This window comes from Eptatretus burgeri, chromosome 13 (genome assembly GCF_056783735.1).
Source record: "Eptatretus burgeri isolate ZD-2024b chromosome 13, Ebu_testis_v1, whole genome shotgun sequence".
Classification (NCBI taxonomy): Eukaryota; Metazoa; Chordata; class Myxini; order Myxiniformes; family Myxinidae; genus Eptatretus; species Eptatretus burgeri.
Genome location: NC_140973.1, coordinates 37,273,995 through 37,291,830, shown reverse-complemented (window position 1 = coordinate 37,291,830; position 17,836 = coordinate 37,273,995). Strand labels below are relative to the sequence as shown.

The 17,836-nt window shown below is 40.3% G+C and overlaps 1 protein-coding gene across 3 annotated transcripts in view; it reads right to left on the bottom strand.

Annotated features, from left to right (window-relative positions):
* Positions 1-17,836, bottom strand: part of LOC147014245 (uncharacterized) — a 179,599-nt gene that overhangs the window by 124,249 nt on the left and 37,514 nt on the right. For all 3 annotated transcript variants that reach the window (XM_085852020.1, XM_085852021.1, XM_085852019.1), the window contains one exon: positions 1,234-1,444. In XM_085852020.1, coding sequence (XP_085708146.1) covers positions 1,234-1,444 — 211 coding nt within the window. The remainder of the gene's footprint in view (positions 1-1,233; positions 1,445-17,836) is intronic.

The following is a 17,836-nucleotide window of genomic DNA, read 5'->3' as shown; positions in this document are numbered from 1 at the left end:
ACGTAAAGGAGTCCGTTGTGAAAACTCAGTGTGACCAGAAATGTATAATGACGAAAAGTGTGACTTTACATTTTGAGAGCAGATTTGATTTTGCCTAATGTTAAGCATGAGTAGCCTTGGACATGTTTACACTGCACATTTGTGTTTGTATCTAACAATATCACACTCATGATGGATAGCTATAGAATTAACCATACCAAATGCATGTTTTGATTAGTTTTGTCCTGATTTGATGCAAAGTGAATGATTTGGATTTTTATCAGTTTGTTTTCTCCAAACCATTAATGTGAAATGCAAGTTCATAATTATATTTTTCATGGTATTTCTTGGCTTTATATTCTGAAAGAAACACCCCAAATGTATGCAAAACTATCAATAATATTTGATTTATATAAGCATTGTACAATTACATCATAAAAAACACTAAGGTAATTATATTTTATTTGTCGCAATATTTTTATGCAAACAAATAAAGATATACGTTTCATCAAAAGTTTAAGTGTTCATGTACATTACTATTTGTGTGACTAAAAATGTAGAAATTGAGCGTTAACACATTAACTGCAATGTCCAGCAAGTTAATAATAAAATTATGTATGTTTTTGTAAACCTTTTAGTCCCCAAAAATGTACCACAATAGTAACCAATTGCATTTTTAATAAGTCTAAATATTATATTTATATTTTGTTAATATTAAAGACAAAATTTTTGTCATACATTATATTTGATTTCACTTTAATTTATACAATATATTTATACAATATATTCCAATAAATACATCAGTTTTTTTTCTACTTCATTTTCAACCCCCACCACTCCCACAAAAGAAAATCCAATTTGGCACGCATGTTCGAGGGAGGATTTTTAATACCTCATGGAGGAGACATTTGCAAATACAATCAAAAAATCATTTCTGTTCAAGTTTATTTTTGGTCATAACATATGTTGATCGGACTATTGGCCCAAAGTACAAATTGACTTTTCATGCTGCGTTAGGCTAAAATTTGATGTGCATCAATTACCTTCCATGCTCTGCCTATTTAGTTTTACGCCTGTAAGTGACAAGATGCCACTCATCCACAGAGCAGGCTTTCCAATGGCATTCATAGCATAGTGTTCCACTTGCAGCATGGAAAACTGCAGAATGAACGCAAAAGCACAATGGTGGAAATGCTACAGAATGGAACGAACAACTCTCGTGCCAGTAAAGCAACACCTTTGGAACAGGCCAACCTGGAGAAATAGTACTCGAGCTGCCGTTTCAGTGCGTCCTTGAGCTCTTCCTTGCTGCTAGGCAAGGACTCGAGTCGCCTCGCTTCCAAAGAAACAGGGGTGCTTTGGACCTTGGCTTCTTGATCCTCACCAGGAGATGCGGCAACAGAAGAAAGACCAGTGTGGCTATTTGCACCATCACCGCTCTCACCATTTACAGTGGGAGATGTGGCTGGAGAAAAAGATTTAAAAAAGTCAGCCATTTTTACATTACACCTTTACATATTTTACAATGAAGCATTTAACAGACTTGGTGGCATAATGGTTAACATGTTCAGTCTGACTGGTCGATAAGCGGGTTGATTTCATTCCTGGACGAGTCGTACCAAAGACATATAAAACAAGAAAAAGAGCAATCAGATTGCAGACCCTCGTCAGGACTTGTTTTGTGTGATGTATTTTGTGTGGCGTTTGTGTACTAGTGTGTTATGTAATTAATAAGAGACATAATTGGAACTGCCACTTTATAACTGCTGGCACTGCCATTTTAGAACTGCAATAACTGGGTAACAAGACGTCCCCGCTTTGATTACACATGTGACACTGACCCATGACGTTTTTATTATTATTATCCCGCCCCCTCCCAGAGGGAGGGAGCGGGATATTGTAATCGTCCGGTTTGTTTGTCTGTCTGTCTGTCTGTCTGTCTGTCTGTTAGCAACTTTATGGCAAAACGGCTTTAGCAAACACTATCAAATTTAATCCACAGGTGGGCAATGAACCTTGGACGACACCATTAATTTTTGGGTCCAATTGGATTAAAGGTCAAGGTCACAAAAAGATCAAAATCGTTTTTCGCTCATAACTTCATCAAAAATGATCTGATTTACTTCAAACTAAGCTTATAGTGAACCTTATTCTATTTATCACTCGTAATCCTACCCATTCCTAAGCCTGGTGTTGGCTTAGTGGTTAGGGTGGCGGCTTGGGATCCCAGGGTCCTGAGTTCAAGCCCCGTTGGCTGCTGAATTAACACCAGGGGGTTGACTCAGCCTGTCATCCTTCCGAGGTCGGCGAAATGAGTGCCAGTGTACTGGTCCCGGTGTATGCCCCGGTTAGAATAGGTGTACCATATCCCTGTGTGTCGTAAGAGGCGACCAGGGTTGGCGTCAGGAAGGGCATCCGGCCATAAAACATTGCCTCAAGAAAAAGCCAAACCCCTGCACAGCAGGGAAAAATGGCTGTAAAAACGGTCACTTTATTTATATTTAATCCTACCCATTCCTATAGTGAAAAATGCATATTTGTGAAGATCGGTAGGGTCCGAAGTTTTGGGGGTCATGGTCATCGGTCAAAATTACAAATGTTCCATTGAAACTAAAACATGGTTACGAAAATACAACTTTACGGGAAAACGCCTGGCTCAAACACTGTCAAATTGTATCCACAGGTGGGTAATGAACCTCGGGCGACCCCATTAACTTTTGGGTCCAATTAGGTCAAAGGTCAAGGTCAGGTCACGAAAAGGTCAAAATCTTTTTCGCTCATAACTTCGTCAAAATGGTTTAATTGACTTCAAACGAAGACTAAAATATTCCTTATAATCAACTTTCAGGTTAAGGATATATCAAATTTAAATTTGATCCCCAAATTAACTTTATGCCTTAAATGGGCGGGATTTGTTGTGCCGGGCGCACCACTTGTTATTCAATTGAATTTAGAATGGGATTAAAATAAATTCAATTGAAATAAAATGGAAGACCAAATACGTGCAGTCCTTTGGAGTAAATGGGCATTGGAATAATCAGAAGGAACCTAAACTAGCAAAAAGCAAAGATGAAGTCATCACGAGGAACCTGGCTAGTATTCGCATTTTAGCTGCTATCCTCAAAAATCCATCCACGCACAGCTAAGTGAGCCTTATTCATCAAAAAAAAAATTAAAAAAAACCACATCAAAAAAAAAATAATCAATAATTATTGATTATTCCGATTAGTCCGATCAAGTTGAAATATAAAACCTGTATTCCCCATCACTACAAGATCATAATTGTGAAGTTTCACATCGATTGATGAAGTTCCAGAGAAAACATTATTTTATATTTTCTTCACTCCAATATGGCTGCCAAACAATGTGACCTATCAATTATTCCTTTACAAACGAGAACACCCACGGCTTGGGGAACATTTGCATGGTTTCCCTCGATCTGTCCAGCCATTCTGGAGATTTTTTTTGGTTTTAGGGTAAATCCAATATGGCTGCCAAACCATGTGACCAATGACATCATGTGTAAGAAGCTTTTGTTCCTCATGGATAGACAGTCATTCGTGTAAAGTTTTGTCTCGATCTGTTCAGCCACTTCAGAGATTTTTGAAGGTTAAAAAAAAAACAAATAAAACATATGGCTGCCGAATCACATGACCTTTTTTTTTTGCTGTGGACCATTTTATACCAAGATGACCGTTAAAAATTTTCACTCATCATATGTAGCGTTCTACATATGCAATTATGACATCATAACGAGACACCGATGATGTCATTAAAAAAAAACCACACAGATTCCCCATGAGGAGTACTTGCTATGTGCCAAGTTTCAATTTTTTCCTTGGTGCGGTTTCAGAGATAGCGAGCAGTCCAAAGTTTTGCCAATATAATATGGCTACCACACCATGTGACCTATGACATCATAATCTATAGTGTGTGTGTGTATGTGTGTGTGTGTGTGTGTGTGTGTGTGTGTGTGTGTGTGTGTGTGTGTGTGTGTGTGTGTGTGTGTGTGTGTGTGTGTGTGTGTGTGTGTGTGTGTGTGTGTGTGTGTGTGTGTGTGTGTGTGTGTGTGTGTGTGTGTGTGTGTGTGTGTGTGTGTGTGTGTGTGTGTCGTTGATTGGGATCTACACATGTGGGTTTCAGAATGTGGAATGGAGTCCTCCCAGGATGGGCTCAAAGTATCCTCCTTTATTTCAGTAAGGGGTCACGATTCATGGACCAAGCTGTGAAGTTTTCTGTTCTCAAAGTCAAAAATTATCTCTTTAGGATTGTTACTGAGCCCCGGACAGCTTCCAACTGTAGTTCGTTTGTAGTGATATTCCCAGGAATGTTCAAAAAAATATCTCTGTGAGGTTCTTCATCATCATTCCTGTGAGGTTCTTAGTCATCACTGGGACAACTTTGGCATTCTTCAGCTTCCAGGATCTTTTCAGAAAATGCTTGATTGAGGTCTTGGTATTTGGTCATTTTCTTGATTTCTGCATCGTTAGTCCAAAATCATTGGTTTTAACACCTCAATCAGCAATGCTTTCTTCTCTTTTTTTGTACCTAAGTATATCTGGTCGCAATGCTTTGTTTTCGATGCTCACGCCCGATGGGATCATAAGGTCGTATCGCGGGTTGAGAGGCATAATGTTGTAACTGCATTTTTGGCGAGGTTGAATGGAATGGCTCTCATGTCTAACAAAACACCATTTATCTTTCATTAGCGATTTGCAGGAAATGGGAAATTTTCAGTTACAACATTATGTCTCTCAACCCGCGAAATGGTGTTTTGTGAGACATGAGAGCCATTTTATTCGGTTTCACCAAAAATGCAGTTACAACATTATGCCTCTCAACCCACGGAATGCGAGTAGTACTTCAATGTTTTCAGTGATTGCTTTTGGTTTATTTTCCCACAAATTTTCTGGAACTTGAATATCAAAGTTTTTGCCGATGTGCCAGCGGATTACTTTACAAACTCAGTTGTGTGTCCAGCTATTCTGACATTTTTTTTTCGTGTTCGGTCATTAAGCGTCACATATCATTCTCTTTTCTAACCCCACCTCCACCCCTCACCTGTCTATTTTTTCCTGCTCCCCCTCACTCTTTCCCCTCCTCATAAATTGCAGCACTCTCCTCTCATCTCTCTCTGAATAGCAATGTTTGGTGAGGTGTCGCTCTCCCCACCTCCCCCATCGCTCCCCATTTTTTATCATCTTTGCCACCCCTCCCACCTCTCACCCTACACCTGTATTTGCTAGTTATCAATAAAACATTCTACATGAGTAGTCACTCCGATGGTGAAAATTTCATCTCAATACTCCAAAAAGCAGTTGGAGAAAAACAAGTTCTGTGCAGACAAACAAGCGGACCTAAATGCAACATCCTCTCCTTCGGCGAGGGTAAAAATGGTATGTGCTGCTCTTCCTTGCTTGATAATCAGCATTTTTTTTAAGTCTATAATGCAGACAAACTCCATTGGTTGGCATCCATGGGGAGGATGAAATTTCTCAATTCCTCCACTGAGTAGAGAGAGCAAAGTCATGAAGATGGAGTCACCGTTGCTGTGTCGCAGGCAGTTACATCACTTCCCCCAATCACAGCGGATGCGTTTGTCCGAGGTTAAGTGTGGTGTTGTATCATGTATTTTTCTGCGAGTGAGTGATTTGTGTTGCAGCCCCTCCACGAACCTTAGAGCAGGAAATTTTAAAAAGCACATGACATAGACAGATAGAGAGAGCAAATAAACATTCCACATTTGCGAAGTCATAAAGGATTTGTTTAGAGGATGTTTCAGATCCTCATAGTTCTAATGAGTCTTGCACAGTTACATTTCAACATGCCTTACTAAATCAAGGATGTATTTTGATTCTTCGGTTTGATTGTGGGTCGCTCAGTCATCTACCTTCAAAGATAAGGATAGCACCGAGAATCATGGTGCCTTTTGGTTTTATTGCAACCGTCGGGAGTTGCATTGTAGGTGCTTTATGTAAACATTTATGTATCTCTTGCTTTTCTTTCTCATCCCTCGATGAGAAAGGGATGAAGCTACGCTCTGCTTTCTACCTTTTTGTTTACTTCGTTTCCTCATTCTTTTATTTCACTGCTAGTGTTGGTGGGTTATCAAGACAATTTGATCTGCAATGATTCATTGTCACTTTGCCTTCAATGATGAATGAGAGAGTAGGCAACCAGCCCAACATTATCCTTGCAGGAGCATCCACACACATTGCACATTATCCCGATGTCAACCGCCGTGGTTAGATCTTTCCATCAGAAACTTTCCTCTATTTTTTTTGGCAAATTATTTTTCCCTTCACACCTATTCCAAAAATAAAAATTTGTGACCATTTCAAATTAAAGTCTGCCACTTGCTTCTGCCTTGCATGTCGTCTTACCAAGCATTTTGACAATCCAACCTAAAGGCCCTGTCACACCTTGACGTTTTTGCCAACGTATGAAAAATTTGGCGAATACGCTGGCACACGTCGAATACGTTATGGGTAAATTTTGTATACGTTAAGAGCACGTTGGCATACGTCGTAGTAAGCCGAGCTCGTCGACAAATTTTAAGCATGCTCAAAATTTTTTGACGTGCTCGGCGTATGATTCACACATTCCGCATACGCTGGCCATAAGTTGTAGGCACGTTATGCGATCGTTGACACACGTTACTTGTAAGTTACTCATAAGTCGAAATACGTTGAGGTAATGTCTAGCGTACCCGAAATTTATTTCTAACCGATGAGTAACGTGCTTTGAACCTATGTGTAATGTATCTCAAACGCATATTGACGTATGTAGACGTATTTGAAGTCTTCCGGACAACCACAGAACTTACTGAACGTGTTTCTAACTTACAGCTACCGTATACTGGCGTATTGGCAGCGTTTAGGGGAATTGGTATATAAAAATGGGGTTCACACAGGAGGAACCCGTCAGTGTTTCAGACTCCATGGTGAGTAGATGTCCATGTCAGTATTATCAGTAGTAGTAGTAGTAGTAGTAGTAGGTGAGTGTGTCAGTTGTAGTAGTAGTAGGTAGTAGTAGTAGTAGTAGTAGTAGTAGTAGTAGTAGTAGTAGTAGGTCCATGTCAGGAGTAGTAGGTGAGCGTGATGGGGAGGGTGTGGGTGATGATGGATCCTCCTTGCGTCCGCGGCCACGGCCAGGAGACTTCTTTGCAGCATTCTTCGAAGTTTTCTTCGGCATGACGGTGATGTTGACACTTCGATGTCTAGTGCGGTCATGATTTGAATCGTCGAGCGGCAGCCTTTTAATAGGCTACGCCACGTGATTGTCGGCGATACGCTGCCGTGCGCTATGCATAAGTTAGACTATTGTTGGGCATAGGTTGTGAACGCCGACAACACGCTAAGCATTCATTGGTACAAGTTATCGAAATGTTCTGTGTACGTTACTAATACATTATGCAAACGTCCAACTCGTTATGAATACGCCCAAAACTGAAAAAACATCAATAGTTCAGCGTACACCAGCGTTTTACATACATTTGATACGTTGCCATACGCTGGCTAAAACGTCAAGGTGTGACAGGGCCCTTAAACCCTTATACTCAACCGTTGCATGCATCTGTCTTTAATAGATATAGTGTTAAACAGTAATATATGTACACACAAACTAGTGTACAACAGTGCTATTTGTGGATTCGCAGATCCCATGTATTCGCAGCTCATAAAGTGCAACCAAGTTCTACATTCACACTTCTAGTATTAAGGTCCAGTAACAACTTGACGTTTTAACCAGCAATGGCAACGTATCAAAATGTATGTAAAACGCTGGCTTACGCTGAACGTTTGATGTTTTTTTTAAAGATTTGGATGTATTCATAACGAGTTGGTCGTATGCATAACATATTAGTAATGGACACAGAACGTTTCGTTGTCTGATAGATAATTTATACCAACGAATGCTTAGCCTGTTGTCGGCGTTCACAACCTATGCCCAACGATAGCCTAACTTATGCATAGCACTGCACGTATTGCCGACAATCATGTGGCGTAGCCTATTAAAAGGCTGCCGCACAATGATTCAAATCATAACCGCCGGAGAAATGGAAGTGTCAACATCGCAGTCACACCGTGGCGATCTTGCCAGCGTATGCCGACCTCTGAAAAATGCATCTAAAACGCTGGCGCACGTCGAATACGGCATCGGTAAGTTTGGTATACGTGAATAAAACGATAAAGTACGCTATCATACGTCGTAGTAAATGGAGTACGTCTTGAAATTTTAAACGTGTTAAAAATTTTATGACGTACTTGCCGTATACCTCACACGTTCCGCATGCGATGGAAATAAGTTGTTCGCAAGATATGCGATTGTTGGCACACGTCGACAAAAGTTACTTGTAAGTTACTCATAAGTTGAAACACGTCGAGGTAATGGTTAGCGTCAGTGTTCCAGACTCCCTGGTTTTTTTTTGTTGTTGTTTTTTCTTCGGCATGACGGTGATGTTGACACTTCAATTTCTAGTGCGGTTATAATAGAATATAATTACTAGGCTGCTGCTCAACGATTTAAATCATAACCGCACTAGAAATCGAAGTGTCAACATCACCGACATACCGAAGAAGAAAAAAAAAACAGGTAGTCTGGAACACTGACGCTAACCATTACCTTGACGCGTTTCGACTTATGAGTAACTTCCAAGTTACGTATGTGGACGTGTGTCAACGATCGCGTAACGTGCCTACAATACGTTAATCATAGGTTAGAAATAAGTTTTGGGTACGCTAAACATTACCTCGACGTGTTTCGACTTATGATTAACTTACAAGTAACGTGTGTTGACGTGTGTCAACGATCGCATAACGTGCCTACAACTTATGGCCAGCGTAGCGGAACTTGTGAGTCATACGCTGGCATAAGTCGTAAAATTTCAAGCATGCTAAAATTTGAGGACAACGGCAAAGTACAACGATGAAAGCCAGCGTACTATGGCGTATGGCAGTGTTTTTCAGCGTGCTCTCAATGCTTCCAAAACTTACCCGTAACGTATTCGGTGTGCCAGCGTTTTAGACAAATTTTTCAAAAATCGGCATACGCTGACTAAAACGTCAAGGTGTGGGCTAGGCCTTTAGTGTTTTAAATTTTTTTTTAACACTTCAGGACTGGTCTCTGATATCCAGCTGGGAAATTGGAAATCAGCCAACATCAAAGCATGCCATAAAAGGTGCGAAAACAGAACCCCTTAACTACAGCCCAATTAGCCGACTGTACTTCCACTCATCAACAAGGTCATGAAATCCATGATCACAGTTGACATAAAATCATTACTTTTCTCCACCAGCCTCATCTCAGATCATCAATTCGGATTCAGACCTGGTCACCAACTTGAACACGCTACTTCCACCCTCCCAACAATCGTGGAGACCCTCAATATCAGACATGAGATCAGGGCCATCTCTGGATACATCTCGAGCTTTTGATACAGTCTGGCATCCTGCCTTGCGCTCCAAACTGTCTGCCGATGGAATCCAAGGCCAACTCCACTCTTGGACTACAGACTTCCTCCACTCGCGTAGACAATGTGTGGCTCTCAACGGAATCCTTTTTTATCCTCTCCCTGTCAAGGCTGGAGTACCCCCAAGGCAGTGTTCCAATTCTAGGCCCCATATTATTCCTAATCTTCATCAATGATCTCAATGACGACAGCAGCCTCTCCCCTTACCTCATATGTTGACAAAAATCACCAACTGGTCAAATACAATTTTGCTTATTTATAGACAATGTCCACCCTTTGCATTCTCCCTTAGCCCTCATCGTTACCTCCATCCCTTGTTTATCCGTCTCTGTCTGCTTTCTCCCTTTGCCCTGCTGTTCGCATTTCCCCTTTTTCCTGCTGTTCCCTTTGTTATTTGTATCCTCATTTGTTTCGTGTAATCGCTCTTCCACCAGCCTATATCATGTTTAAATACATTTTTACATGATACTGTATATGTATGCATGTTTATATTGAAATATCTGGAGTGTGACAAGCATTTCCTAGATCTCGAATGGACAGAAAATCCTACACCAAAGCGTCACCTCCAATCCGGACGCCTCAGCTCGGCAACTGTCAAACAATGATGACATGGTCAGCATCAGTTAAATATCAAACGGAGCTTCCTATCTGGATTTCGGGCTGATTTGTCTCTTTTGAAGGCACCTTTTTCATACAAAAAAAAAGGTTTAAAAAAAAATCAAAACATCTAAACAGCTTGGGACGTACACCTTGACCCTATGGCCAAAGTACACAGTGCAGCAAAACTGTCCCGTTAGCATACACATGCCGCTCAGCCCACAGGCTGAAGCATGTGGTCAAACACACATCCTAGGGGCCAGAATGCATGGTCATACAAATGGACCACTCCACAGGAATTTATTCTCATCAGGATGGCACACCGATAAATATCTAATGATGACCACATTCGTCGCTTAAACATCAATCACACCTCGTGGCTGTTCTAGTGAGCATCGCTGCGGATTATCTCACATGGTATTAAAAAAAAAAAAAAATATATATATATATATATATATATATATATATATATATATATATATATATATATATACATATATATACATATATATACATACATACATATAGATATATATTTACACATATAGATATATAATTTCCTATTTTTATACATATGGATTTATATTTACATACATACATACATATAGATATATATTTACACATATAGATATATAATTTCCTATTTTTATACATATGGATTTATATTTACATACATACATACATATAGATATATATATATATATATATATATATATATATATATATATATATATATATATATATATACATATATACATACATATATACATATATATATATATATATATATATATATATATATATATATATATATATATATATATATATATATATATATATATACACATACATATTTGTTACGGTTCTCGGAACGGTATGCATACAACATACAGGTGTCCCAAGTCAGTTATTCCATTAGTATACGTGCAGATAGATCCCTTCCTTGTGTGTAGTGGGAGGACACGGGGGTGCGTTGCAATGGGCTTTTAGTTAGGATTATAAATAATTTTTCCCCTTTTATTTTATTTCCCCTTTTATATGATCCACGGTACCTTCATCTCGCTTGCTACCTTCGTCTCGTCTCCTGAGCCCAAATCCGGACGGGCACTTGGGGCTGGACAAGCGCTTCCACCATCTACCCGCTGTCTACAGAGACCAGGTTCGTTATAGTGGCTGCACCACCATCCACCTGCCAAGCCAGACATGCATGACATGTCATGTACGTTTTGCACCCAGGTGGGCGGGCTATACCGGCGTCTGGCCAAAACCCCGCCCAGGAAGGTGGACCACATGAAGGCCCCGTCCAATCGGGACGGACAATGACGTCGGCTTCTCCATGGCTCTACCCCGAACTCCGTGATCTATAAAGTACGGGACAATCCTCAGAGTTGAGTTGGATGCGAAGGAAGGTCGTCGTTGGATTTGAAAGGTCGTGGTAGGTTTTTGAAAGGGAGAAGTCAGAGTTGGTGGATGCGAAGGACCTCGACCAAGCCTCTGTCTGGTCCTGCTACTGCTGATCCCCGCCTTGGACTCCGCTCTTCTCCACTCGAGCTCCTTCACGGACACTATCTCCACATGTGCGGCTGTGGACCAAACAACACAATCTTTGTCGGGTGCCGCACCATGGAGCATGACTTTCTCCAGAACGCTCAGGCACCCTGAACTGTGACCTCAACTCCCTCCCACCCTGGCTGCAGAAGACCTTTTTCTTTTCATTGGGTTTATTTTGTCCGAGTGTGTGTCAGAGTGTGTTGGCGCCTGTCCGTTCGATAAGCCTGTTCAAGATTTTTATTGTTGTGATTGTTATTGCTTTTATTAGTCTCGCATTGTCTGCTCTGTGTCTGCTTTTGTAAGTTGCTTGTAAATTGTCGCAACCCACACCTCTCTCACCTTCCCCTGCGTAACACACCCAATAAACCTTTTTCTTGTGCCACGTGCTTTTCCCCACTTATTATTGTAAATAAATAATTGTAGAAATGTTCCCAGCTCGTCTTTGTCTTTTCCTCCATTGGTCCAGCATACTCCGAATCTGAGTTTAGCTGGGTCTTTATTCCTGATAATCCGTTCCTTCCAGCCGGTACGTCCTGGGCAGTGCCGCTCGACTGCATCCGATCCGGAAAGGCAGTCGGTAGTTGGTAGTGTGATCCGGTTCGGGCAAGGTGTACCGAGGGTGTGGTTCCCTGGTGGTTAATTAGGTAACCTGATTCCATAGGCGGGAGGACCCTAGGTCACGCGGTTGAGTTATTGGCGTCCAGGGTCGGTTAAGCGACCCGCCGCGTCACGGAATTATCCGTGAGCGATGGCCTACAATTCCAGGGAGTCTGGTGGGAATCGGCAGCTTTCCCCACCTCGTGGTCTTCTCACCCGACCCCGCAACAATATATATATATATATATATATATATATATATATATATATATATATATATATATATACACATATACACACATATACATATACACATATATTATACATGACACAGACACAGACACAGGCACAGACACACACGAAAGTTGTGGCCTAACGTACAAGTCAAAAATTTATATTTATTCACATAATTACTCAGTCATTTTAAAATTACCAAAAATTACAACATTTTGGTAGAATTCAATACTGATGATGTTCCAGTCATACTGGTACTGATATTCTGGTCACTTGCATACTGATCAACTGTCACAGGTATATGAGGAAAATGTGAGTGGGGAAATTCAAGGATCTTACCAAAACCCATCAATAAGGGACTTTTTTGTCGATGCTGCATTCACAAGCTAATGTGCTCTTTAAACTCCTTCAAATTCCCCACCTCCTCCAATTCTTTTGCCATTTTTAGTTTGAGTCGATGTTCTTTCCAAGACCGAAATCACAAAACGTGTATGAAGTCACGGTGCCGAAGGCTGAGGACTTTTTATTGAATGGTTTCCAGTTACGCCAAGTGAGACTTTGCCTTTTTTCTCACCGTAATCAAATGGAAGACCAAATACTGCATTGGAGTGATCAGAAGGAACCCGAATAAGTAGAGAGCAAAGAAAGAGTCATCAGGAGGAACCGAGATTGGATTTGGGTTTCAACTACAACTCCTCCACCCTCAAATCCACTTGCAATCAGACAAAAGCTAAATTTTAAGTCGAAGGCTCAAAGGGAATTTATGGTGATCAGGAAAGTTCACCAAATATTGTGAGGGAGTTCTTAAATGAGGTAGTTTACTGATCTTAGTTGGTAGTGTTTGAGAAGTTTTTACTTGATCCACCAAGTATCATGTGCGGCCATGGATAGAGACCTTGTTTTGTTTTGCAAACCTAAATGTTGATAAATGTATGCATTGGTACCATGAACTCTAAACGAATATTAATTCAACATTTGAGCAAGTTTCACATCAGCAATACACGAAAACTGTATTTTTATTGACAAGACAAACATTCAAGGTATGGGCAAATCACCTTAAAATTGTTGCAAATTCCAAATTTATTTTTTATGGTAAAGCCTCCAGTCATGGACTGAGTCCTCATCGAGACCAGGCCTTAAAAAATTTTTTTTTAAGCATTGCAGAGATAGAAAATTGAAGAGGGAATAGTCTAATAGTTTTTGAGGAAGTTAAAAAAAAGTCTGCTTTTTGAAAAAGTGAAGGTTATAACTGTTTGGAAAGACTTGAAAAGGTAAAGAGTTCCAGTTTGGCAGTGGAGGGGAAGAAACGAACATCATAATGACCCACCCTTGGGTTGCCAATGGTCACAAAATGATCATGCGATGTAGGGGCTTTTTGAGTATTTTGTGGTCTGGCTAATGGCGGAGGTACACCAGCAGTAAGTTCTCGGGAGCAGAAACCGAAGTAATATTTATAGAAAAGAGAAAGAGAGCCAACTTTGTGGTGTAATTCGAGCGGGTTGAGTTTTGAGGCCAGATTGGGAGAGTTGATAAGTCGGATTACTTTGTATTCAATTTTGTCCAGTAAGTATGTGGAACTAGAACCTCCCCAGATGTGAGAGCAGTACTCTATACAAGGACGAAACAATCCTTTATATAGTTGAAGCAAATGTTTAGAGGAGAAGAATCTTCGACATCTGAACAGGACTCCTAGTTTCATCGAGGCAGAGTTGGCTATTTATGTATTGTGTGGATTCCAGGAAAAATTTGATGTTAGGGTAATACCTAATAGGTTTATTGTATCACATGGTGTAACTGTGGAGCTTTCAAATGTGATTGGAGAGGTGAGAGATGTGAGAGAGAGATGGGAAGAAATTGAGCTTTAGAAACATTAAAGTTAACTCGATTACATTTGCCGCACTGGGAAATGTTGTCCAAATCCGAATTAAAAGAAGTGGCCATGGAAATGATATGGAGATCGAGTGATGGAAGTTGGAGCAGATGAGAAAAACAGAGGAATGTAATGTTGAGTCATCAGCATATGAGTGTATTTGGTTATTTGTCGAAAAAAAGAATGTCGTTGCTAAAAAGAAGGAAGAGTGTTGGAGACAGGACGCAAGACACTGCTGTTGATAGGAAAGGAGGGAAATGTTGACCCATCAACAATTACGGAGATAGAACAGTTGGAGAGAAAGCTCGAAAGAGGGAACAGATTGACGAAGAAAACCTGAAAGAGGGAAGATTGGACATCAGACCCCGATGCCAAACTTTGTCAAAGGCTTTTGAGATAAAGGCCGACAACACTGGATTCCCAAAAATCTCTCAGAGAAGAAGAAGCCCAGATATTCATAATGTAAGAAAGGATAAGGATATGCTGTTTGTAACAAAATTGGAAACAAACCACTTTTTTTAATGTGTTCATGAGAAAAAAAAAATGCTTGTATTGGATCATTCCATGCCAGCTCACTGAGCAGACCCAGCCTACACAGATTTTAAGTAATTACAAAAACAAATAAATAAAAAAGTAATGTTCATGGATAAAACAAATCCCCCTCCCCCTTTCCACTCCCCCCCAAAAAAACTTCAGCCCCATACACCAAGTAGTTTGGGGAGTTCTGGTTTGTGAGCTCACCAAAAATAATTTAAAAATAATTATACCAGTATTAAGTTTGACACTCACAAACAGGTTCCATTCTATTGACGTTTTGGGAGTCTCATATTTTTCCACTGGGAAAGACATCAAGCTGAGCCAGGATTTCAACAATCAAACATCTACAGATATACGGCTCAGGGTCAAAAAAGGAGGATCTGCAGGAAAAACAAAAAGGACAACAAATACCCCTTGACAACATTAGTGGATCATTGTTCAAGTGGGTAAGTATGCAGTGAATGGAAACTCGTACCTCAGAAACATGCACCTGATCTACATCAATAGCAAGTTTCAGCTTTGTGGCTCAGATTGATTAAGTTTGTTTTACACATTTCGTGTAACAACATGCATCTGTACCACTGACTTATTAGATCAGCTTTTCAGTATTGAAGCAAAAAAGAGTAACCTTGTAAAATGTTCATATAAAACTTCCAAGATATTTCAGATGTGCATCAGAGAGATTTGGTTTAAACCACCTTCCACCAAACCCCATTCTTCACTACAGCAGTGATATGGATTAAAAGTAAAAACAACAATAATAATAATAATAATGATAATCACATTTTCCCCCAAAAAATTGTTTATCGTGACACGCCGGTGCGAAAGCTTTAAAAAAAATAAAAATAATAATGCCATGAAAAAAAAACGTTAACTCAAAAATTACAAGGCGTAAATAGAAAATTGTGCAGTACTTTGTCGAAGGCGTGAAGTCGAAGAAAAAACAAACAGAATGTGCTTAAATAGAGGACTAAGTGTATTGTTAACCTTTCAAAACACTTGTTCCTCTATAACATATATTAAAGAAAATACTTAGTCAAGTGCTGCCTTGTTGGAATCGAAAAAAAAAAAAAAGTTGGGTTTGTTTTGTGCAACATAACAGAACATTTGGTGAAGAAGTCTCTTTTCCCTCTACAGACCTTGACAAAATCGCAAGCTGTTCAAACAATTGGAATGTCTTTCAAATCTCACGATCTCTCTGTTTGACAACAACGCACCACCCCATCCATCCAACGGGACAACACTCTGTGCAGAGCATTGGTGCTGCATAAGCAGTCTCCTTGGCTATTGGGTACAATCATGGAAAGGTCACCACTCTGACACAGGATACCAGCAAGCTGGCATTCATTTTTTCCGACCTCGGAAGGATGACAGGCAGAGTCAACCCCACCTGGTATTAATTCAGTAGCCACCAACCCCTCTCCCATCTACTTTCTTAACAATCCTCTTGAGGAAGTTCAGTCATTCAAACTCCTGGGTCTCACCATCAGCCATGATCTTTCTTTCCTTTTTCAAATATTGTTCGTAGTACTGAAAACCACGGGATAAATAGCATCCAAGGAAGGTATGAAACGGGAAGTGAGACATTTTTGCAAAAATGTGACGATCCTGTTTAAAAATACAGGACATCTGGTCAGCCTGCCACCACCGCTGGGATTGGAGGGGGGGTGGGGGAGGAGGTGGTCTTCAAGTGTTATGTAATATCTTCGGGGAGGGGGGGTGTCTTGAAGTGTTACGGAGTATTACAGGGGGGTGGGGAAGGTGTCAGATTTGGCAAAAAAAAGTGTTAAAGGTCCCCTGACATGCAAAAGTACTGAAATTTCATTTATATATATATATATATGTCGTAGAGGACTTTTTCATTGTGATTTCAGATCTGACAATGTTTTTTCACAATACTAGTTCTGTCAAATGTAAAATTAAAAAAACAAACGTCTTCGGGAACGCCCCTAAAAATTCTCCTGAACGGGGGCGTAACCAACATGACGTCAACTACAGGATTACAAAGGCTGCACGTAAATTACTTGGGTTGGTGGTCTACATGAATCTATTGGCTTGCTGTGCATTTCCACATTTGATTGGTCGACTCAATCGCTTCGTTCATTTCTGCTTTAAAAAAAACGAACATTTGGTTTTGAATAATGGACGGCATGGACTTTGATTTGTCTGGTAACGACAGTGAGTGTGAGAGAAATGAAGGATTTTGGTCTGAATCACATGGAGAATTGTCGGATAACATAGTCGCGGGAGGTGAAGTTCAGGCAGCTGGAAATGAAGTACGGCCTTACCAGTTCGAGCCCGAAGCAGGAGAAGCAGAGAAAAATGGCGATGAAATTCCCGGAGTTCATGATGATCGGGAGGACATCGAAGGAAGACTCGGAAATAACAACTGGTTAGACTAAATCCTATTCGTAATTCAATTCTGTAAATTCGACTTGTATACTGCTCGATATCAGAAATATTTCAGTGAGGTGACGTGAACAGCGCAGCGGACATGTTGCTTCGCGGCGAATTAATCACAAGCAAGGCCAGCCCATGTCATCGGCCGTATCTCTCCACGCATAAAAGGAAGCAATCTCGCTGTCCGGATACGGTGAAAACTTGTGTGCAGAACACACCTTGCGATACAATTGTCTCGAGTAGTCCGATAAATCTGACGTTCTGTTGCATTTTAATTTATTTTATTCCAAATGTCATCATGTAGCACCAGTAGAAAATAATGAAGAAAAGAGAATAATAAAATTAAGCTACAGCACGTCAGATTTATCGAACTAGTCAGACGGACGACAGATTTATCGGCCTAGTTGGACGGACGACGGATTTATCGGACTAGTGTAGACTCGAGTTGACAAGTAACTTGTATTAGCATGCTCACAATGTACAAGTCAATGCGTAAGAGTCCCGAGGCTATGAGGCCGTGTAATAGGACAGATAAATTTGTCTTTCATAGTTGTGCAAACATTTTTTTCCGTTTTCTTTTATTACAGCATTTTGGCGAAATG